Source organism: Camelus dromedarius, chromosome 16 (genome assembly GCF_036321535.1).
Source record: "Camelus dromedarius isolate mCamDro1 chromosome 16, mCamDro1.pat, whole genome shotgun sequence".
In the NCBI taxonomy this organism is placed as follows: domain Eukaryota; kingdom Metazoa; phylum Chordata; class Mammalia; order Artiodactyla; family Camelidae; genus Camelus; species Camelus dromedarius.
The window spans coordinates 27,410,090-27,429,567 of NC_087451.1; the positions used below are offsets into that span (position 1 = coordinate 27,410,090).

General features: G+C 58.6%; 1 protein-coding gene across 1 annotated transcript; it reads left to right on the top strand.

Annotated features, from left to right (window-relative positions):
* Positions 1 to 1,329: 1,329 nt before the first annotated feature.
* LOC116151343 (testis-expressed protein 19.2-like) lies at positions 1,330 to 2,846 on the top strand. Its single transcript, XM_031446767.2, has one exon. The coding sequence runs from the start codon at positions 1,373 to 1,375 to the stop codon at positions 2,426 to 2,428; it is 1,056 nt and encodes a 351-aa protein (XP_031302627.1). The 5' UTR covers positions 1,330 to 1,372; the 3' UTR covers positions 2,429 to 2,846.
* The last annotated feature ends 16,632 nt before the right edge of the window (positions 2,847 to 19,478 follow it).

The window sequence follows — 19,478 nt, forward strand, 5'->3', positions numbered from 1 at the left end:
CAGTCAGGTTCCCTCAGGTTCTGTCAGGTTCCCGCAGGTTCTGTCACATTCTCTTAGGTTCTGTCAGGTTCCCACAGGTTCTGTCAGGTTCCCTCAGGTTCTGTCAGGTTCTCTGAGGTTTAGTCAGGTTCTCTTAGGTTCTGTCAGGTTCCCTCAGGTTCTGTCAGGTTCCTGCAGGTTCTGTCAGGTTCTCTGAGGTTCTGTCAGGTTCCCGCAGGTTCAGTCAGGTTCCCTCAGGTTCTGTCAGGTTCCCGCAGGTTCTGTCACATTCTCTTAGGTTCTGTCAGGTTCCCACAGGTTCTGTCAGGTTCCCGCAGGTTCTGTCAGGTTCTCTGAGGTTTAGTCAGGTTCTCTTAGGTTCTGTCAGGTTCCCTCGGTTCTGTCAGGTTCTCTGGCAGTCAGGTTCTCTGATGTTCTGTCAGGTTCTGTCAGGTTCCCACAGGTTCTGTCAGGTTCCCTCAGGTTCTGTCAGGTTCCCTCTGGTTCTGTCAGGTTCCTGCAAGTTCTGTCATGTTCTCTTAGGTTCTGTCAGGTTCCCTCAGGTTCTGTCAGGTTCTGGGAGGTTCAGTCAGTTTCCCTTAGGTTCTGTCAGGTTCCCACAGGTTCTGTCCGGTTCCCTCAGGTTCTGTCAGGTTCTGGGAGGTTCAGTCAGGTTCCCTCAGGTTCTGTCAGGTTCCCTTAGGTTCTGTCAATTTCCCTCAGGTTCTGTCAGGTTCCCTTTGGTTCTGTCAATTTCCCTCAGGTTCTGTCAGGTTCCCTCAGGTTCTGTCAGGTTCTCTGAGGTTCAGTCAGGTTCTCTTAGGTTCTGTCAGGTTCCCACAGGTTCTGTCAGGTTCCCTCAGGCAAGGCTGACTGGGTGTGGGGTCCCTGGGGTCGGGGGTGGGGAGTTGGGTGGTGGAGGGGCCGTGTGACCCACAGGCCCCAGGACAGCTCATCTGAGCAGAGGCAGAGCTTGAAGGGCCAAGTCTGAGCCCACAGCCCCACCCCCGGAGCCCCGCAGCCTGCTCGACCCTGCGGGGTCTGCCCCACCCTGCCTGCCTGGGGGCCCTCACCTCACTTGCTTTCCTTTGCAGCTCCCCAGAGATCAGGCAGTTGCGTCGGCTGAAGAAAGTTCTGCACGTTCCTCCCTCCCTCCCACCCTCTGCAGGTCCCTGTTGAGTCGGGACCCGATTCCCCCCCACCCCCAAATCCCCGCACCAGGAACCCCTATCTCCCCCACCTCCTCACCTTTCCCTCCTTGTTCGCCTGTCCCGCCCCCCCACCCCCCCCGGGCCCCGCACCGCGCCGTGCGCCCACCTGTGGGCCAGAGCAGCTCGGATCCCAGCGAGTCCTGCTCCGGCCGCCCAGCTCGTCGGAGGCCGGCAGCGTGGCCATGTGCGCCCCGGTCAGCCTGCGGCATGAGGCGGAGGGCATGTCCTACCTGCACGCGTCCTGGGTGTATCAGCTTCAACATGGCGACCAGCTGAGGGTTTGCTTCGCTTGCTTCAAGGCTGCCTTTCTGGACTTTAAAGAGTTTTTGGAGGAGGAGGACTGGGAAGATGAAGACTGGAACCCTGAGCTGGTGGTGCACACGGGGGCGGGGTCTGAGCTGGGGGCATCCCCGGGGGTGGGGCCCGGCTGGGGGCAGGCCCAAGGGGGGCCTGCCCAGGGCGGGGCTGTGGCCTGGGGGCCGGACCCCCTGGGGGCAGGCCCTGTGGGGTACGAGGAGGTGGGCCTGGACCATTACTTCGTGCCCACCGAGCTGGAGCCTCAGAACGCGGTGCCCCTGGGCCTGGGTCCCGAGGACGCTGACTGGGTCCAGGGCCTCCCCTGGAGACTTGGGAGGCTTCCGACCTGCTCGCACTGGCCATGCTCCTCTCTTCCCTGGCAGGGGTTTCTCAGAGTGGACCTGCCCCCAGGGGCGCCCATGGTCCTGGAGCTGGGCACCACCCAGGCCGTGGACCCTGCTGAGGCCGAGGCCTGGTTGCTGGGCCTGCAGGTCATCTGTATGGTGGGCTTCTACGATGCCATCTACTTCCGCAAGATGAAGCCGACACGGGCCCTGAGGACCCCAGGCCAGCGTTGGAAGCTGGTGCTGGAGCCCAACGAGCTGTGGGTGGTGAGACTTCAAGACGCACCCCAGGTGCAGGACCTGCACCGGTGGCAGCTCAGTATTCTGGAATCCTCTCCTCCGGCGGGGAATGAAGAGCTGGTCCCTGCAGACTCGGCCCTGCTTAAAAGGGGATTCTCCATCCTCTCTTTTTCACCCTGGGCCCAAAGGGAGGCAGAGGAGGGGGACTCGGCACCTGGGCCACAGCCCTCCAGCCGAGGAGGGGACCCGGGCCCCAGCGGGCCCAGAGGGCCTGGGGAGGGCCTGGCCGTCCCGGGAGCCTCAGCCCCGGGGGAGCTGCCGTGTTTCCAGCCCTTCGGCCCAGGGCCCCAGAACTGAGGGACTGAGGCCCGAGTGGTCACTGCTGTCCTGGCTTCCCCAGGACACCAGAGGCTGGGAAGGACTGGCAGACCTGCCAGGGTAGCAAGTGGCAGAGGTTGGGGACGGGGGGCCGTGGGGGAAGAGTGGTGAGTGGCCGGGAGACTGAGAAACGGGACCCATCACAGTACCAAGTGGAAGGGGTAAACCCCTGTAACTGGGAGAGAAGCTCTCTGTCAGGTGTCACTGAGTTAGGAATTTGAGGCACCTCAGGGTGTGCAGCATTAAATTGGGAGCAGCACACAGATCTGTGCACCAGCCCTGTCCTGGCCGCGTCACGTGTGACACACTCCCAGGAACATGCTGGACCTGGGGCACCACAGGGACATGTAACTTCTCTACCTTTGGGTGCCTCAGAACCCTGTTATCAGGACTGGGGACTCTGCAGAGGGAGAGACTTTGTTCAAATGTTGGCGATTTTATGCTGTTTGGCAATTTAGTTCCTGTTTCTTTGTATGTCGTTTTAAACTCAATAAAATCGTAGAGCTTTGCATTGAGCTGTTGTCCAGAGCTCTTCCTCAGACAGTCCTTGTTTATGGGCCTGCCCTCTCCCACCAGACAGATCAATCCTGGCAACACCCATTTCACCCGTCTCCGTGACCCAGGGTGACTCAGGAAATCTAAAGCTTCCCGGTTAGGAAGCCTGCAGGTGACCGTGTCTGGGCTTTTTCAGTTTTAATTCCTGGGAAGGACAGAGGACTGGGCCAGAGTAAGTATTTCCAGAAAAGTGGAAGTGATGGTGGGCAGCGTTGGCCCAGATCTTCTGAGAACCAGGTGGATATCCAGTCCAAATCCCAAGCCTGGTTTATGGAATTTTGGACTCAACACACACAAACACATTCGCATTCACATTAACTCACGCCAACAACCTATGTGACACAGGCACGTGACATGCAGAGCTCTGGGTGACTAGAACGTCAGTAAGTTGTACCAGCGACGTTTGGCATCTGTGTGATGGCTGTTCTGTGGTTGGCGCTGGAATCAGTCAGTAAACATTTAATGGCCCCACTGTCCACCAGCGCTGCTCCAACAGGGAGAGCTCACGGGGTGCAGTTTCCACTCTAGGCAGGAGTCGGATGATAAAAGGTGTGGCTGAGGATGGAGAAGGTGGTGGGTGAGCAGAGTAGGTTGTGCTAATGAGGTGGGGCCTCTTTAAAACAGGCCTGACCTGAGACTCTCGGGTCACTGCCACCCCACCCCGCGGTGTGGGAGTGCGTCCTCGCGCCCTGGCCGTGTCACCACAGCTGTGAGACCTGCCACCCTCAGTCACTCTTCTCACACTGCTTGTCATGGGCTTAGAGACTATCTTCTTAAAGTTAGCTTCCAAGGTGGAGAGGGTAGAGCTCAGTGGTAGAGTGGGTGCCAGGCCCCACCCCAGTGACCAGCCCGGGCCCAGGCAGGGTCTACGGGCGCAGGGCGTCCCTCAAACGCCTATGCCCCCAGCCTTTCCTCCTCTGCGTTTGGGGTTCGCAGCCCCATCCCAGAGCCACGCAGACCACCTGGGTTCACTGCCCTGGTTTTCTCGGAATGTAGCCGAGAAATCTTGCTTCTTTCCTTCAGGAAGTGTACGTGGGAGGTAAGAACCGAGACCTGACATCTCGCCTCACTCCTGAAAACCGCCTCTTCCTTGCAGAGGGTTCTGGTGTCGGACCACCTGCCTTCTGGGTCCGTGGTGAGCTGCCCACCTTGGGGCAGGGAGGGGTCCCCGGTGGGCGCCTGGAGCACTGGATGCTGGAGGCAGGCGGGGTCCCTGGGGGGGCAGGTGGGGGACATGGTTCCTGTCACCACTGTCACTGAGTGCTCCTGCCTGCCGGTGGCAAAGAGCTCAGACTTGTCACCTCAGGCCAAGTGCCCCTAGGGTGTTGGGACATGCCTCCTTCGCAGGCCGCAGCCCCACCTGGAGATGCGTGGAATTCTGGGCACCTTTAGGGTTGGGGTCGCAGGCTCCACTGCTGAAAAGTTCCCAAAGAGGGGACGGAGCACACGCTTCTGCTCACACTCCCTCCGACCCGCCTCACTGCCCCCTCATCTCACAGGTCTGGGGTGGGGTACACACTTGACCCCGGCAGCCAGGGCTCTGTGTGTCCTTCCTGCCACCGCCTGCAGGAACGGATGCTGCCCCCTGACCCAGGGTGGGTTTCCGGGGCCCCCTCAGGTCAAGATGGGACCTGAGTGCAGCCGCCCGCCCCCCCTACAGGGCCCCCACAGCTGACTCAGGGTCCAGGCTTCCCGGGTGCATGGATTTGAGGGAAGGTTCCAACCCTAAAGGTCTGAGCCACGCTGCCCTGGGCAGAGCCTCCTCCTCCGGCCCCACCGGGAGGTGGAGGGTGGCTCCCTGGACGCTGGGCCTCAGCCACAGACCTGTCTGCTTCAGTCTACCGGACACGAAAGACATAGACCTGGGATGATTCGGGTGGATTTCCTCTTTTTCTCCCGTCACCCTGTCACAATGTCATCTCCTTAAAACACAGTGAGTGAAGCTAAAGGGACAACGACGAGGATTAACTGTTCTGGCGAACCTACCGCCATGGCCCAGCGACTGGCGGCGGCGCTCGCGGACACCAGGCTCATCGCCGCCCATCGTCTGAGGGAGAGGTCGAGACGCTCGATGAACGACACAGTTTTCAATTAAAACCAGTTTTATTATTTATTTCAGTTGAACCTGTTCATGTTGAAGTCAGAGCAAAACCAGACTTGCACAGGGAGTGAGCTGGGAGGGTCAGACACGCTGCAGGCACAGGCCACAAGCGCTCGGCCTCCGCTCCAGGAAGGGGCTCCTGTCCGCAGCCCGCGGGCCCCCCGCTGGAGAAGCCACCAGACATATGAGGGTGGCTCTCAAATCAGTCCCACTGTGCTCGGCACCACCGTGGTGCAGTGTGACAAGCTGCTGGACACCTGGGGGGCACCCCGAGGGGACACCACCAGGCACACCGGCGACCCCACAGGTGCTGCACAGCCACCCCTCCTGCCCTGCCCCCTGGCAGGCTTGGTGAGCCGCCTCCCTTCCCCAGTGAAGATGGGGGGTCGTGCCCACCTCCTGCTGCGTGGAGAACCCTGCCCGAAAGAAGGGGTAAGGTTCATTGTACTGTGTCCCCGTCCCTGCTGCTTGCTGTGCTTCGTTTGAAGACCCACAACTACGGAAACCCAGCAGGGTAACACGGGACCGAGTCAAACCCAGGAGCCCTCAGGCAGTGCAAAGATTATGTAAACTGGGGGCTTCCAGATGCACCTGAGCTGCCCCTGGCCTGTGGCAGGCCCCTCACGTTCCTGGGGGTCCTAGGGACGTTGGTGACAGCGCAGGGCCGGCAGCATCGATTTCCAGGCCTGGAGTTCAGGGGCGCCGTACTGTTTGCCGAGGGCACCCCCTGGTGGTGACTTGAGGCTGCGTGGACTGGCACGTCCCAGCCCCAAATCATCGCCTCCTGTGAAGGAGCCCCAGCCAAATGCCTGAAGAGCCAGAACCACGGGCTTATCCTCTAAAAGCTCCAGAGAAACCCCAGCTCTGCAACTGCCCTGGCCCGTCTTCCGGTCTGGGAAGTCAGGACACTGGACGTGCGGTCCCGAGGCCTCTCCCAGCAGATGCCCCCTCCGGTGGGCCAGGCATGTCCGAGTCACCCCCAGGCTGGCTCTGCTGCCCACCCCGGCCCTGGACATCCAGTGAGGGTGTCCTTGTGAGTGTGCGCGTGCTTTCACGTGTGGGTGCGGGTGCGCCATGTGGGAATGTGTGCATGCCTGTGCACCTACTGGTCGGCACGTCCTCTGGACCCTCAGAGCAGGTATCTTGGATCTGGGGCCCCACCCGCCCAGACCACTCAACACCGGTGAATTGCAGTAAACAGGAGGACTCGATGAAGAATCACAGGGCCTTGGGGCGCAGAGGGTCTGGCCCCGAAGGCAGGGACCACAAAGCTAGAGGACTGAAACCCAGCTGTAGGCAAAAGGTGACACGGAACATTCACATTTTCCACTCATCTGTATTTTCCATGGCTTCTAAAATGGACGTGAACTACCGTGGAAGTAAAACAAAGAATTGTGGCATTCTCACCCTTTCTGCAGCCCTGTGTCCACAGTCCAGGTGGCGCAGAGCCACGGAGAAGCTTGGAGAAGGGACATCGAGGTGGCCGGTCCAACCTCCCCTTGCAGATGGAAAACGCTGGCCATGCCAGGCCCGGGAGTTGGGTGCAGGTGTGCCGGGCTCCACACCGGAGGGGCCCAAGGCCACCCCGCCAGGACTGATGTGGCACCATCCTCGAGGACCATTTTGCCTCTTTCTGTGACAACTGAGATTCCTTCAACCAACAGGCTGTGGCTGGCAGCATGGGCTCCCAAGGACACTCCTGGTGATGCTGAGAGCCGGTGACACTGCCCTGGTGGGGGCTTCCAGGTCGGGTCCTGGAGCTGATCTTTGTAACAGAACTCCAGGGACAGTCGCACTGGTCTAGGGGTTGCCCTGTGCCAGGCCCCAGATGACGTGCACGTAAACACACAGGGTGTTCACCCTCAGACGTGTGAGGCCAGGCCCCTCCCTCAGGGTTTCACGCCCCCCCGCTGGGTGCGGTCCCTCAGCTGGGCTCCAGCCTGGGTCAGTTCCCCTGAGAACAGGAGAAACACGAGATGCCATGTCAGAATCCAGGGCTCTGCATGGTGGGTCAAAGGTCATCCTAGTGTACAAAAACTTCTGTGCAACCTGCTCAGGCCTGGTGTTGACTGACTTGCACCCTGGGCATCTTGTCCTGAAAATGGCCCTCTCTGTCCTAAGGGACCTGGGGAGAGGCCCCGAGGAGGGGTAGTGCCCCCACAGCTTCCATCACAATGAGAGGGTTTGACTCCAGGGTCATTCTGGCCCAAAACACCATTTCTCTCTCTTTTTCTTTTTTAAGGAAGGAATTAGGGGTAAGTTTAAAAAAATTTTTTTATTGAATTACAGTCAGTTACAATGTGTCGCTTTCTGGTGCACAGCATTGCGTCCCAGCCGTGCGCACACATACACATACTTGTTTTCATATTCTTTTTCATTATAGGTTACTACAAGATGTTGAATATAGTTCCCTGTAGAAATTTGTTTTTTATCTATTTTATATAAAGTTGTAAAACACCATCTCTTAACATCCAAGCTTTTTGAGAACACCAAGTAATGGGACAGAGTGATGTGTCCCTGCAGTGGGGTGGGGCCTGACCATGGACGAGAGGACACGCCGTGGGTCAGACCCTCCATGTGCAGCCCTTGGTTAAAGTCACAAACTGTGCCCCCATTTGAAAGGCGGGACTCTCAGGACATTCAGGCTAAAAGATGCTGGCATCCTCAGCCCGGACGACACAGGAAATCCATGTCTATTTCAATGTTGTTCTCTTGGTAACAGACAGAAAACTTTTAAAATCCTTTATATCGATGACTTGGGGGAACAGGAGGGATGGGCCTTTTCCCGACTGTAACAGTCTTATGATTATGAAAACCACTGAGAACAGTGCTGTTAAAGGTGCACATGGTCTCCAAATCTAAGCTGTGTGCAAATCAGCACAGGGAGCGCCGGCTGTTGGGGAGGGTCAGGAGTGTGGTGGAGGAATCACCGCTGAGCAGAGCCTCGGGCGCCTGGCTCCCGGGCAGCTGGGGGAGGAAGCAGAAGAGGCAGAGGCCGGGGTCCTTGTGCCCCTGTTTCTGGGCACCTGTGCTCCGGGGAGGAAGGGAAACCTGCTGCTTTTGCAGCAGCTGCAGACTTCCACGTTTCTGCCCTGCAGCCTTGCCTCTCACTGTTGTCCCGAAGAGCACTCTCGCCCTGGTGCCCCTTCCTCCAGAACCCCTCCTCACCTGCCCCGCGGCCCAGCAACCTGCAGGTTCAGCTCAGCCCCCCACGCCGGGGGCCACGTGTGCTTCTCCCCTAAGAAGACCGTACAGAAAGAAGTCTCAAAATAACAACCCGGCAGGGAAAGTCCAGAAACAAAACCGCGAAATCACTGGCAGGGCGGGGTGCTCAAGACGGTTTTGCGATGTAATGAACGGGCAGGAATGCCACCTCTGGACACTGCGGTTCTGCATATTTTATGCCTTCGCACACAGTGCTTGGAATCTGCCGGTTTTTCGACAATGAATGTGTACTTGTGCCTTCGGAATTTTTTAAAAATTGCATTTTTTTGGTTTGTTCACTTGGGGTGTCTTTGCCTGGGCGGCTGACAAGCAACAGATGTATGTTTCTCGAAGGCTGGAGACTGGAAGTCCAAAGTCAGGGAGCCGGCAGATTGCGTGTCTGCTGAGGCCCTCTTCCCGGTTCATAGGTTCATAGTCTGTGTCTTCTTGCCGCGTCCTTACCTGGGGAAGGGGAGAGGGCGCCCTGGGGGTTCTTTCATGTGGACCCAAATCCCACCGAGGCTCCACCCGCAGCCCGATCCCCCTCCAGAGGCCTCCGCAGCACAGTCGCGCTGGGGATCTCACAGTGGACTGCAGGACACACATTCCATCTGTATCGCGGGCGGGAGGCCCAGCCTTTGTGCTGACTGTGTGGGCCAGGCCTTCTGTGTTTCCCGGGGGCTCATTCATGACTCACAGCGAATGGGCCCGGAGCGAAGGTCCCGCCTGCTTTATGACTGACAGTTGGATTCCAGCGTGGGGCTGGTTTCTGAATAAGAGGAAGGAAGAAGGCTTCCATTACTTTGCTTGTGCAGGAGCTCCAAATTGACTGATACGACTTTTTTTCCTTGAAAAATAAAACCGTTGGTTTGCCCACCTACAATGAATGATACCTAAAGAAAAGTGCATCAGATGTGGGTGTAGGTGAGTTTCGGAAAGAGAGAGAGGAAGCAAAGTTGCCAGGCGACTCCCGGGGCCGGACAGCGGCACCACCTTCCGAGGAATCTCGGGGGGGGGGGCCTCAGGGGGGGGCCTTGGCCTGACCGCCCGCTCCCCCTCCCAGGTGGGGCAGGAAGGTGGGGGCTGGCCCCTCCAGCTCCGGCTCCCTTTTCATGGCCTCAGAGGCCTCAGGCTCTGTGTCTTCCATGCCTCCAACCAGCGGGCCCCAGAACCAAAATAGAAACGCAGACCCCCCTTTCTACAGTGGGAGTAAGATCGCACGAGGCTCTTCAAAGGAAGCACAAATCAGAAAGCCGAGGGCGTTGGCTCAGGTGAAAGAGAAACCACGGGAAGTCCTCTGGGCATCACGTGTCCTGATTATTCCAGTGCCGCGCTGCGACCTGCCCCCGCTGTGCGTCCTGGGGGGCGACAGACGGCGCTCTGGCCACCAACCAGCTCGGGAAGCCAAGGACCCCCTCCCTCTCGTCCAGCTGTGGGGAGGGTTTCACCGCAGGCCGTACCGTCCATGCGTGGCTGCCTGCAGACTGGGTGGACCCCCTGACGCAAATCTCTGGCATTCCCGCAGCCAGCAGGTGTGCAAGGAGTGGCAGGTGTGCGCACGGCTCACGGAGGCCTCGCCCCCGTGTGGGCCAAGAGCAGCAGCAGCTGGAGAGCAGCGCACAGCACCCCGACCCCCCAGACCCAGGTGTGCGCAGGCGGGAGACGGCTCGCCCACACGAGGCACTATCCTGAAATCTAGTGTCTTCTCCTGTATTTACAAGCAGAGCACCCCCCTCCACCCCGTCCCCTCAGCAGGGGCTAAATTTAAAAATAAAAGTTCTTCCGACAGTTTTTAACTCTAAACCTGCCACGGAGCTCTATCTGTAGTTTGATGCCAGGCCAGCAGTGATTGCCTCCGGCCCCCGGCTCCAGGGGGTGCACTGTGTGTGTGCACCTGACCCCGTGCTGGCCAGCGTCCGCGTGGGTGTGTGCAGGTGTGGGGCCGTGCACAGCGGCACAGGCGGCGGGCTGTGTGCGTGTTCTCGGGGGCAGGGAGGTCTCCAGGAGAGCTGGTGAGTGAGAGGCAACTGAGTGACGTGTATAAAGCGGGAGGGGGGAGAACACAGATTTCTCTGTGTCTTCATTTCCACAAATTCGGGAAGGATATGGAGGAACGTGGTAGCAGGACACAGTCTCGCTCCTTCCTCGATCTGCTACTCAGATGGCTTAGTCGCTGGTTCAAACCCCATTTTAAAAAGTGTAAAAATCCCGCCCACTCCACGGCCTGCAGCAAGACCTAAGCTGGGGATCTGGGGCCCGTGAGGCAGAGGTCATGGAGAAGACGGCTTAGGGTTGAGGTGACTGAGGCTTCCCTGAAGGGGCGCTCAGGAGAGGCTGGCGAGAAACAGGCAGGCCGAGAAGTTGGTGGTCTGGGGGGAAGAGGCACTTTCCCCAGAGTCTCCTTCCCCTGGGACAGGCTGAGCCTGGGATAGAGGGGGTCACGAAAGTGCTTAGTGCGCCCCCGAAATGACAAAATTTTGGGGACACCTCCCCAGGCCTGAGGGACTCCAGCTGGCCCCCCACCCACACTGTGGCTCCAAGGTGAAGTCACTCTGCCGGAGTCTCAAAGCTGTTTGGGTACAGGTTAAACAAAAGAAGGAAAAAGAAAAAGGTGAATGCAGGTTATACTGATGTCTGTTGAGAGAACAAAGTGTCGATCTGGGCTGGAAGGAGGAGACGGGGCAAAGTGGCCGAGGAGCCCCCCCACCCTCCGGGAGCTGCCCTGCCGATGCGACGCGGATGCTGGCGGCCAAGGCGGGTGAGCCCCAGGGTGGGTCTCTGGAGCTGCGTGGAGACGGCGCTGTCACTCTGCCCGCCTAGGCCCCTGAGCGACCTGGTGGCACAGGCCCCCTGCAGAGGCACCTCTGAGCAGGACCGGGGCACTTGTGGAGGCCCCCATTTCCACAGAGTGCCCCCCAGGCCACCACCGCGAGGCCCCCCGTGTAGACACCTCTTCCAAGGCAGAGAGCACAGGCAGCCCGGGCAGGGGTGCTGCTGGCAGGGCATGTGTGTTCATGGAGGCAGCGCCTGTGAACCAGCCTCGGGTGATGAGGGTCTGGTCAGTGTGAGCTGGGCCCCAGGCCGGCACCCCCGACTCAGGCCTGCCAACACGGGTCCCAGTGCAGAATGGGACCCCTCCCCGGACAGCAGCCACCCAGAAGGCCTCCCCAGCCAGGCCAGGTCCCCACGCCCGGCTCCTGTATCCTTGAGCAGATCAAGCCCCGATGTTTCCAGCTCCTTCTGATTTTAGGGTGAGAGCCACGGACAGCCCCATTCCCAGAAACAGCACTAGGAGACTCGTAGAAAGAAGCTGGGGGCCGCTCGGGCAGCGCAGTGGGCCCACGGGAAGGGGCAGCAGGAAGCAGCTGTGTGGCTGACTCAGCCCTTCTGTGCAGACACTGACGAGGCTCCACTCTGTGAGGAAACGCAGGCCAACTGTGAAAATTCCTGGAAAAGCAAGGCGGAACTGCCACTCGCCACCACCCCAACCCCAGCAGAGCGCCTCGCCCACCTCCCAGACATCTGCTCTCCAGCAGGGCCGCGCTCTTGGGCACAGAGTCAGAAGGCTGGGCTGCTCCGTGGGCCTCTGCCCAGTCACCAGCCCGGCTCGAGACAGGACAGCCTCCCACCCGGGGCCAGTGCCCCCCCCCCCCCCACGCAGGATGCCAGGCAGGGATGACCGAGGGTGACCAGGGTTCCAGATGCAGGGCAACTTCCTCGGTTCCCAGTCAGTCTGGTCCTTGAGTCACGACAATCCCCACATTCCTTTACCTCTAAATGTTCTTTCAAACCTTCATCAGTTGAGCCGGTGAAAATCCAACAGCAGAATGGAAACCAAGTCGCACATACTCCATGTGGAAAAGGATGGGGGAGGGAGATGCAGGTTGGGTTTTATCTTAATGTAACTGGAGACGTAAATTCTGATTTAACCTGGAGAACATGGTTAATACGTGTGGGTCAGCGTCTCAGAGGCTCCCGAGCGCTTTGGCTGTTGGGGGCCCTCGTTCCCACAGACCAGGCTCCGAGACGGACGTTTTGAATATATTCAAATATATATAGTTTCTAAGTATTACTGATTTTGCTTTGTTTAAAATTTAAGAGTATCTGCCAGAAGTATAGAAATAGGATGTGTAATATCCAGGTAACAACAGGAACTATGAATGAAGTAAAGCTCCTTATAAATGCACAGAGAACATCTTGGCTGGCTTAAAAAACAAACAAACGGACAAATAAAAATCTGCTGCACAACTTCTGCGAGAAGCACACCTAAAATAAAAGACACTAAAAGCTGAAAATATCAGACTGACTTAAGGTGAGCCAGGAAGCGCTCACGGGAAAGTAAGGGCCGTGGTGACAGCGTCCTGACGGCTGGGTTTGCTGCTGGGGCTCCACGCTCTGCTTGCACTCCGTCCCCGACGTGGCACCAGGTAAACCGCATGGTGTGGGGCCTTCACTCACATGCCACCTGCCAAGTCCCGAGGTTCTGTCCCGAACAGCAACACAGTGAGTTTTGTGAGCATCCTGTGTGTTTTACGAAGCTGGCGGGACTCAGAATTCTCCAGAAAACACTGGCCTCCAGAGCAGGAGAGGGGGTGGCGGGAGAGGTGCTGCGAATACCCTTTCCTCTGCCCGAAGGGCACCCTTGGCTGTTGCAGCGCTCACTGAGCACCTACTGTATACAAACAGTGGGTGTCTGTCCACCCGGAAGAGCAGGGATCCGGCCAGGATGGTGCCTCTCCCCGCCCTTCCCAGCCTGCGGGAGCCCAGCCCGGCGTGCGGTCCGCTGGGGCTTCCACCCAGCCTGGGCAGCATCTCCGCTAGCCCTTCAGTGGGCTCAGCGCTGCCCTCCGTCCGTGGGCCTCCCTCTCCGGCCGGCTCTGGCACATTCCAGAATGCGGGGACCAAGACAGGCATGTGCTGACCAGCTGAAGCCTGTGCTGCTGCGTTTGTCCCCGGGGCTGGCTCGAGGGGCTCTGACCACCCGTGTTCAGTCTCCTGCTCACAGCTCTCCCCTGGGTCCCCTCTGGTCATTTGGCAATATGTGGGCTGTCCCTGTCCCGGATCTCAATCCCCTGTCAGTCTCAGACCCTGGTGGCCTCAGGCCTGTTGGGTCCGGCCCTGGGCCAGAAGAAGAGGTCAGAGGTTAAACAAGGATGTAGAGGAAGGAAGAACCCCCTGCGGGGTGGGGTGGGGGGCCCTGAAATGTCTCGGCACTGAGAGCTAACCTTCTCAGGCCAGGGGGCAGAGGGGGCCCCCAGAAACATCCAGCCCCTGCTGGAGGCTGAGTGAACCCCTCTGGGGCGGGGGCTTGTCCGCTGGAAAAAACCACAGGACTGATGAGAGCTGTGAGGCGAGGGAGACAGGAAGATGGCTGCTCAGAATATCTGAGAGAACCACTCCCGGGGCTGGGGGGCCTGCCCATGTGTGACCTTCCGAAGGGAGCACAGTTGTCAAGCCCACAACTTGGTAAAAGACTGCTAGACGCAGAGCAGAGACGTCGCCAGGGAGCAGCTGTGGAGCTCTCTGTGTGGGAAGATGTGAGCAGCTGGGCTCATTAAAATTCTTCCTGCGACCCCTCTAACTACCTAAGGGCTGCTGTCCCAGCCCACAGCACCCTTTCCTTACTGCCTTTCACTTCCCATCTGGAGCGCAGGGTGCACTGCGGGTCAGCAGTTGCCGCGGGTTACTCTTTGCAGAATTGGATCTTGAGCAAAACACTCTTTTCTCTTCTTTCATTTGCAGGGCTGGGCCCACCCAGGCTGCAGGGAGGCCCCTGGTCTTGGTGACCACCTGGGAGTCCCTGGGAGCCCCCGCCCCTCCCAGATGGCCTTGAGGTGACGCTTCGCCCTGGAGGGGCAGCGGGACAGTGCCAGGGCCCCACGGCCCCTCCCCTGAGAAGGGCCTTGCATGGGTGTGTGTGTGGGGGGGGTGATGGCCTTCGGAAGACCCGTGGTTTCACGTTTGGAGCCCAGGGGTGTTTCAGCCTCTCCCTGCAGCTCCCCCCACCACCCCGGGGCCTTGGGGACAGCCTCCCAGAGTCAGCCCTGTGGGGTCGCCCTACTGTCCTTTCTCTGCCAAATAATCCCTCTCTCCTTAATCTAATAAAAATTGTTGTTTATTCTTGAAGAACAGTTCCCCCCCCCCGCCCCGATCATTTAAGCACATGCCCGTTGGAGAAATTTTGGAGGAAAACAAAAGTAGAAGAAACTACAAAAGCTTGTATTTCCCCGACTCTGACTTAACCCTTAACAACAGCTCATGTACTCCTAGCTTTCCTGGAAGTTTGTATGTCTCTGGGTACTGTTGACGAAAAAACCCCGTAAACAAGCAATAATAAGAATAGAAAACAATTTTCTTGGAGGCAAACCGCGGACTAGCCTGGAAGCCCGCTTTCCAGGTGACTCTGAGAAACCATTCTGGAGAAGTGTGGTTTCCAGCACAGTTTTAGGTCTTGTCAGGACAAAGAACATTAGACAAGTCAGGGTTACATTCCTTCAAGGTTCCAAAAAAACCAGACAGACCTGCACATACCCGGCGAGTCAGCGTGGCCCTGGAACCTGGGACGGGGGTCTTGCCATCAAAGGAGGACCAGCACTGGTGCCCCGGAAAGAGGGCATTGAATCTTTGTTTTTAACATGGACATTCTTTACTGCTGGTCAACGTGCCCTTTTCTTTAATAATTGAAGCAGATGGATAATGTATGTTTGATAAGCCACAAACAGGCTGTTTTTAGTTAGCATGAAATTCAAGTTAACTCACGTATAAGCCAGAATGACTTCCCTACATCTCAATATGTGAATATTTCTTTTGTCAGTATTTAAAATGAAATTAGGACGATGCTGTCTGCACGACTGGGGTCTGGCCACCTGCTTCTGTGGGTGCCCAGACACCTGTCAGACATGTCATGGCTTCACCGCAGCCCCGCCATCCACACCAGACACCTCCATGCACAGGGGCTGAGTGTGGAGCCTGGAGCCAATTAGCTGATGTCACAGGAGCTTCCCCAGCCGGACCCTCTGCTTCTCCCTAGACCTGCAGGTGGTGGCAGGAGCACCAGGGCCTCCTGTCAGCAGCAACCTGAAGTGAGCACCTGGCCGGCCCTCCCCCTCCTCACAACACACCCCAGGGCCTGCCCTCCCCCTCGGTGACCATTTTCAAACAGTGCCTGGGGAAGGTCTTTCCCAGCCCCTGCCCCTCATCCCTGAGGGATGAGACAGCTGAGGCGGTTCCTCTTGTTAGAACTGCTAGTTCCGGGATGGAAACTCCCTCCTGTTCCCGCGGGAAGAGCCTTCCTCCAGGATCAGAGGGAGCCGGTCCCAGGGCCCCGGCCTGCCCTCTGTGTGGCTTGGGGTTAGTGTCTTCCCAGGGCAGTGTCCCGATTCTCGGGTAGTTCTGGGAATGGAGGTCAATGGTTAAGGGAGAGGACAGGGTGCAGGGGTGGCAGCTCCCGCACTGCCATCTCTGGGGGCACTTGGGGTGACGCCAGGGAGCAGGGACACTGGCCATGGGGGCCTCGCTTCTGCTCAGTGTGACTCAGAAGGAAACTTGCTCTGAGGGCTGTGACTTCGGATTGTTTTGTGAACCTCCTCCCTGTTCCATCCCGGAGCTGCGGGTCCCAGGACTTCCTGGGGGCTGGGGCACCAGCCTTGCCCCTCCTGGTGCTGGCCCCCACGCAGCCCCCCACAAATGTTTGCTGTTGGCGGGGAGGGTACAGCTCAAGCGGCAGAGGGCTTGCTTGGCATGCTGACGGAGGCAGCGCGCTGGGCCGCCCACCCTGCCTGCCGAAGCCCGCCCTTCTAGGCAGAGCTGCTTCCTGCCCCATCTCCATCCCTGGTGCCGCCTGAGGAAGGTGACATCGAGATGCACCGGCCGGGCCTGTCCCCAGAGAGGAGAGGAGAGTGTCCAAACAGCTGTGGCCCGGCCTGCGCCCAGGACTGGGTGGCACGGAACCAGCAGGGACCCTGTGGAGCTGTGGGCTCAGCCCATCGTGGGGGATCCGTCCGGGACTCCTGGAGCCCCCCTCGTTCCCAACTCACGGGCACCGGCAGAGCCGGGCTACTTCACGTTCTCTGAAGGGCAACAAAGCACCCCAAATTTAGTAAGAAACGCGAAGCACTTCTATAAATGAAACTTTATCATATTCTGAGGAAAGTCAAAGAGCATTCAGATAATGGAAAGGCATTATCTAGGTCTCGGTTAGGAAGGGCTAATACTAAAAACGTGATTCTTTCTAAAATGGAGTTATAAAGACAATAAAAACCCAAGAGCTTGGAAGGGTGGGGCAGCTCAGGACAACATACCCAGATGCTGGGGGGACGCAGCCATTTCAGAAGAACAACACACTGCCTATGATTCCATCAGACTCCAGCCCACCCTCCTGGGGTCGCCGTCAAAAGTTGGCAAGTACACGAAGGGTCTGCGCCTCCCGCTGAGCACATCCGTGGGAGGGACTCCAGAGACAGCGGACATCTCCAGGACCCCGAGGTGTTTGCAACAGTTGACGTGCATGTCTGTGTGTGCGTGTGACAACTGAGGCTCGAAATGGCATCCTGTCAAAGTGAGGGAACCCAGAGAATGAAGTGACGAGTTGGCAACAAAAAAACAAACATGCCAGCACTTCGGGAATATGACAAATATGCTGCTGAGTACTTTTTTCATTAGACAGGAAATCGTAACTTAAATCTACAAATGCCTGGAACAGAAAGAAAATGAAACTCCATCTCTCACATGAAGCGGCGGGAGCCGAGGTTCGAGGAAGGAAGTCCTGAGAGAGACGGGCAGGCAGCATGGGAGCCCAGGGCCCCCGAGGACCGGGTCCTTGGAGAGCCTCAAACGGGAAGGCTGCCCGTGTTGGACAAGCTCACGTGTCTGTACGCACACAGAGAACTGGGACGTCATATGAGGTCGTGCCCATGAGCGCCACCTCTGCAAGGTGGACAAGGCCCCAAGGAGACACGGCACAGCTCACTTTATCCTGTCTTCCTACGGTGTTTCAGTGGTTTGCTTTCAACATAAACAAACTGGTTTCACTTTCAAAAACACAAATGCTTTACAGATCCCCGTGGGATCCCATTTCCCATTTCACGGGGAGACTCTGAGCCCTCAGCTGACGTTCAAGGCCCCTCAGGGTGCGGGACACTCCTCCCCTCCTGCCTGATCTGCCCCCACCCCAGGACACCCTCCCACCACTCGAGAGACCCTCAGTGGGGGTGAGGCTGGATGGAGGGAACAGAAAGGCTGACTTGGGAGGTGGCTTCAGAAAGCCACCCCTCATTCTAGCCCGGGGGGTATGGGTACAGGGGGCGGGCACCGGGGACATGGGTGTGGCATTTCAGTCCCCAGGCCAGGTCCTTTGTGAGCCCTGTCTCTAGTGTCACGTGGCCCTCTGGGTGGGCCAGGGGACCCTGGCCTCTGTGCCCCTCTGTGGGGGGCTGGAATTTCACATTGACCTTGGTGCCATCTTCCCACAAGGACGACCAGCTTCGAGTTCATCTGTGCAGCAGGCAAAGGTTGCCCGTGTAACACGTCCAGTAGGACTTTGTCCTGTTCTGCCCGGCTCCAGACGCCAGGCTGTTGGTTGACTTTCAGGCCTGGAGTTCAGCTGGAGAGGTGGCCCTTTTCGCCCTCTGACCAACTCGTAGGTTCTAAACACTCTACTTGGGGGTAACTGGAACATTCTGTCCTGTCCAGTCTAGGCCCCTCCTCTGCACCCCCAAAATTCAAGGGCTCCCTGACCTCAGCTCTGCATCTTCCTCCTTCTTCATGAAAAAGGGGCATCACCACCCCAGCACCGCTCACTGCCTGTTGGCAAGGACTTGCCCACCCACGGGTCCACAGCCTGTGGGACCTTCCCCCGGGGGCCCAGAAACACCTCTTTGTCCCTTGCCCTACTCTGCACACTGCCAGTGTGTCACCCTGGGTTTGAGTGGAAGGGAATGGCCCACATGCCACCTGGCTGGCACTGCAGGGCTCCAGGACTCATCACCCCACATCCAAACCACCACCATCTGTGGGCTCTCCCTCCTCCATGCACCTCCAAGCATTCCCCACGCTACCACTGACACCCCCAGAATCACTGTCAGGACCTCCCAACTCGCTGCCCCCAACCCTCCACCCTTGCCTTCCAGTGGGCTTTGGAAGTGCAGGTCTGATGCTGGACGACCCTGCCCAGGGCCCTCCCAGGTCACTCTGGATGGAGACAAACACCTTCTCCTGCCCCCCCTTCCCCGTCGCAGCATCGCCACCGGGTCTCCCTCTCCGAGCCTCTCTGCTCCCCCAGGGAAAGCCAGGCCAGGCCCTGCATACGCCCCAGGTGGAAGCTCACGGGACACAGACTGCGCCTGGGCCTTCTGCCAAGAGGTAGATGAAGGCTGGAGGCTTGTGTGTAAGCGGGTTCGTCAGTGGGGAGTGGCAACAAGTGAATGAAGGACCAGCAGCTGCCTCCTGGGCTGCAGTGAAGCTGGACCCGGCTGGCGAGCCCCCCAGAGCTGGTGAGCCTGGACACGGAGCAAGGACTCAGGAGTCAAGGCCACAACAGCCACTCCCAGCCAGCAGCCTGAAAAATGGAGACCAGAGCCCAAGAAAGAATGAGTCAAACACCTCCGCCCTTCCACACCCAAGAAACACTCGTGTCCTCCCCCCACTCCCCACTCTCGGAGACTGAAAGAGAAACCTACGTCTTGGCGACTTTCATGATAGCACCCAAGGCATCCGTGAGTGAGAAATGTGCGAGCCCCGTGATGAACTCCCCGCCGCCGCGCGTCTGCGAGTTCGGCACCTGTCAGCCCCCCTCCACCCTCACACCTCACACAGGTGCGCCCTCAGGACACTGAGTTCCTCCACGTGTGTCTCCAAGCCCACCCGCAGGACCCCCTGTGGGGAGGGGGCTGGGAGGAGGGGCTCCTTCCTCTCAACAGCAAGTAAAGGGGCGGTTAACCTCACTCTTCACCACCGGCTCCTGCTCCTTACTGCCCCTGATTCCTGCCTGAGCCCCCAGCCCCGTCCAGATGGACTCGGTTTGCGTTTCCTACGACTCAGCCTTGGACCCTGACGATTCCCAATGGGCAAGGCTCTGCCCTGGGTGTGCCCACGGGAGGGGACTCGCTGTGGTCCCCTGACGCACGCAGGGAAGCAAGCCCACCCAGCTCCCCAGAGAAGCGCCAGCTCTGA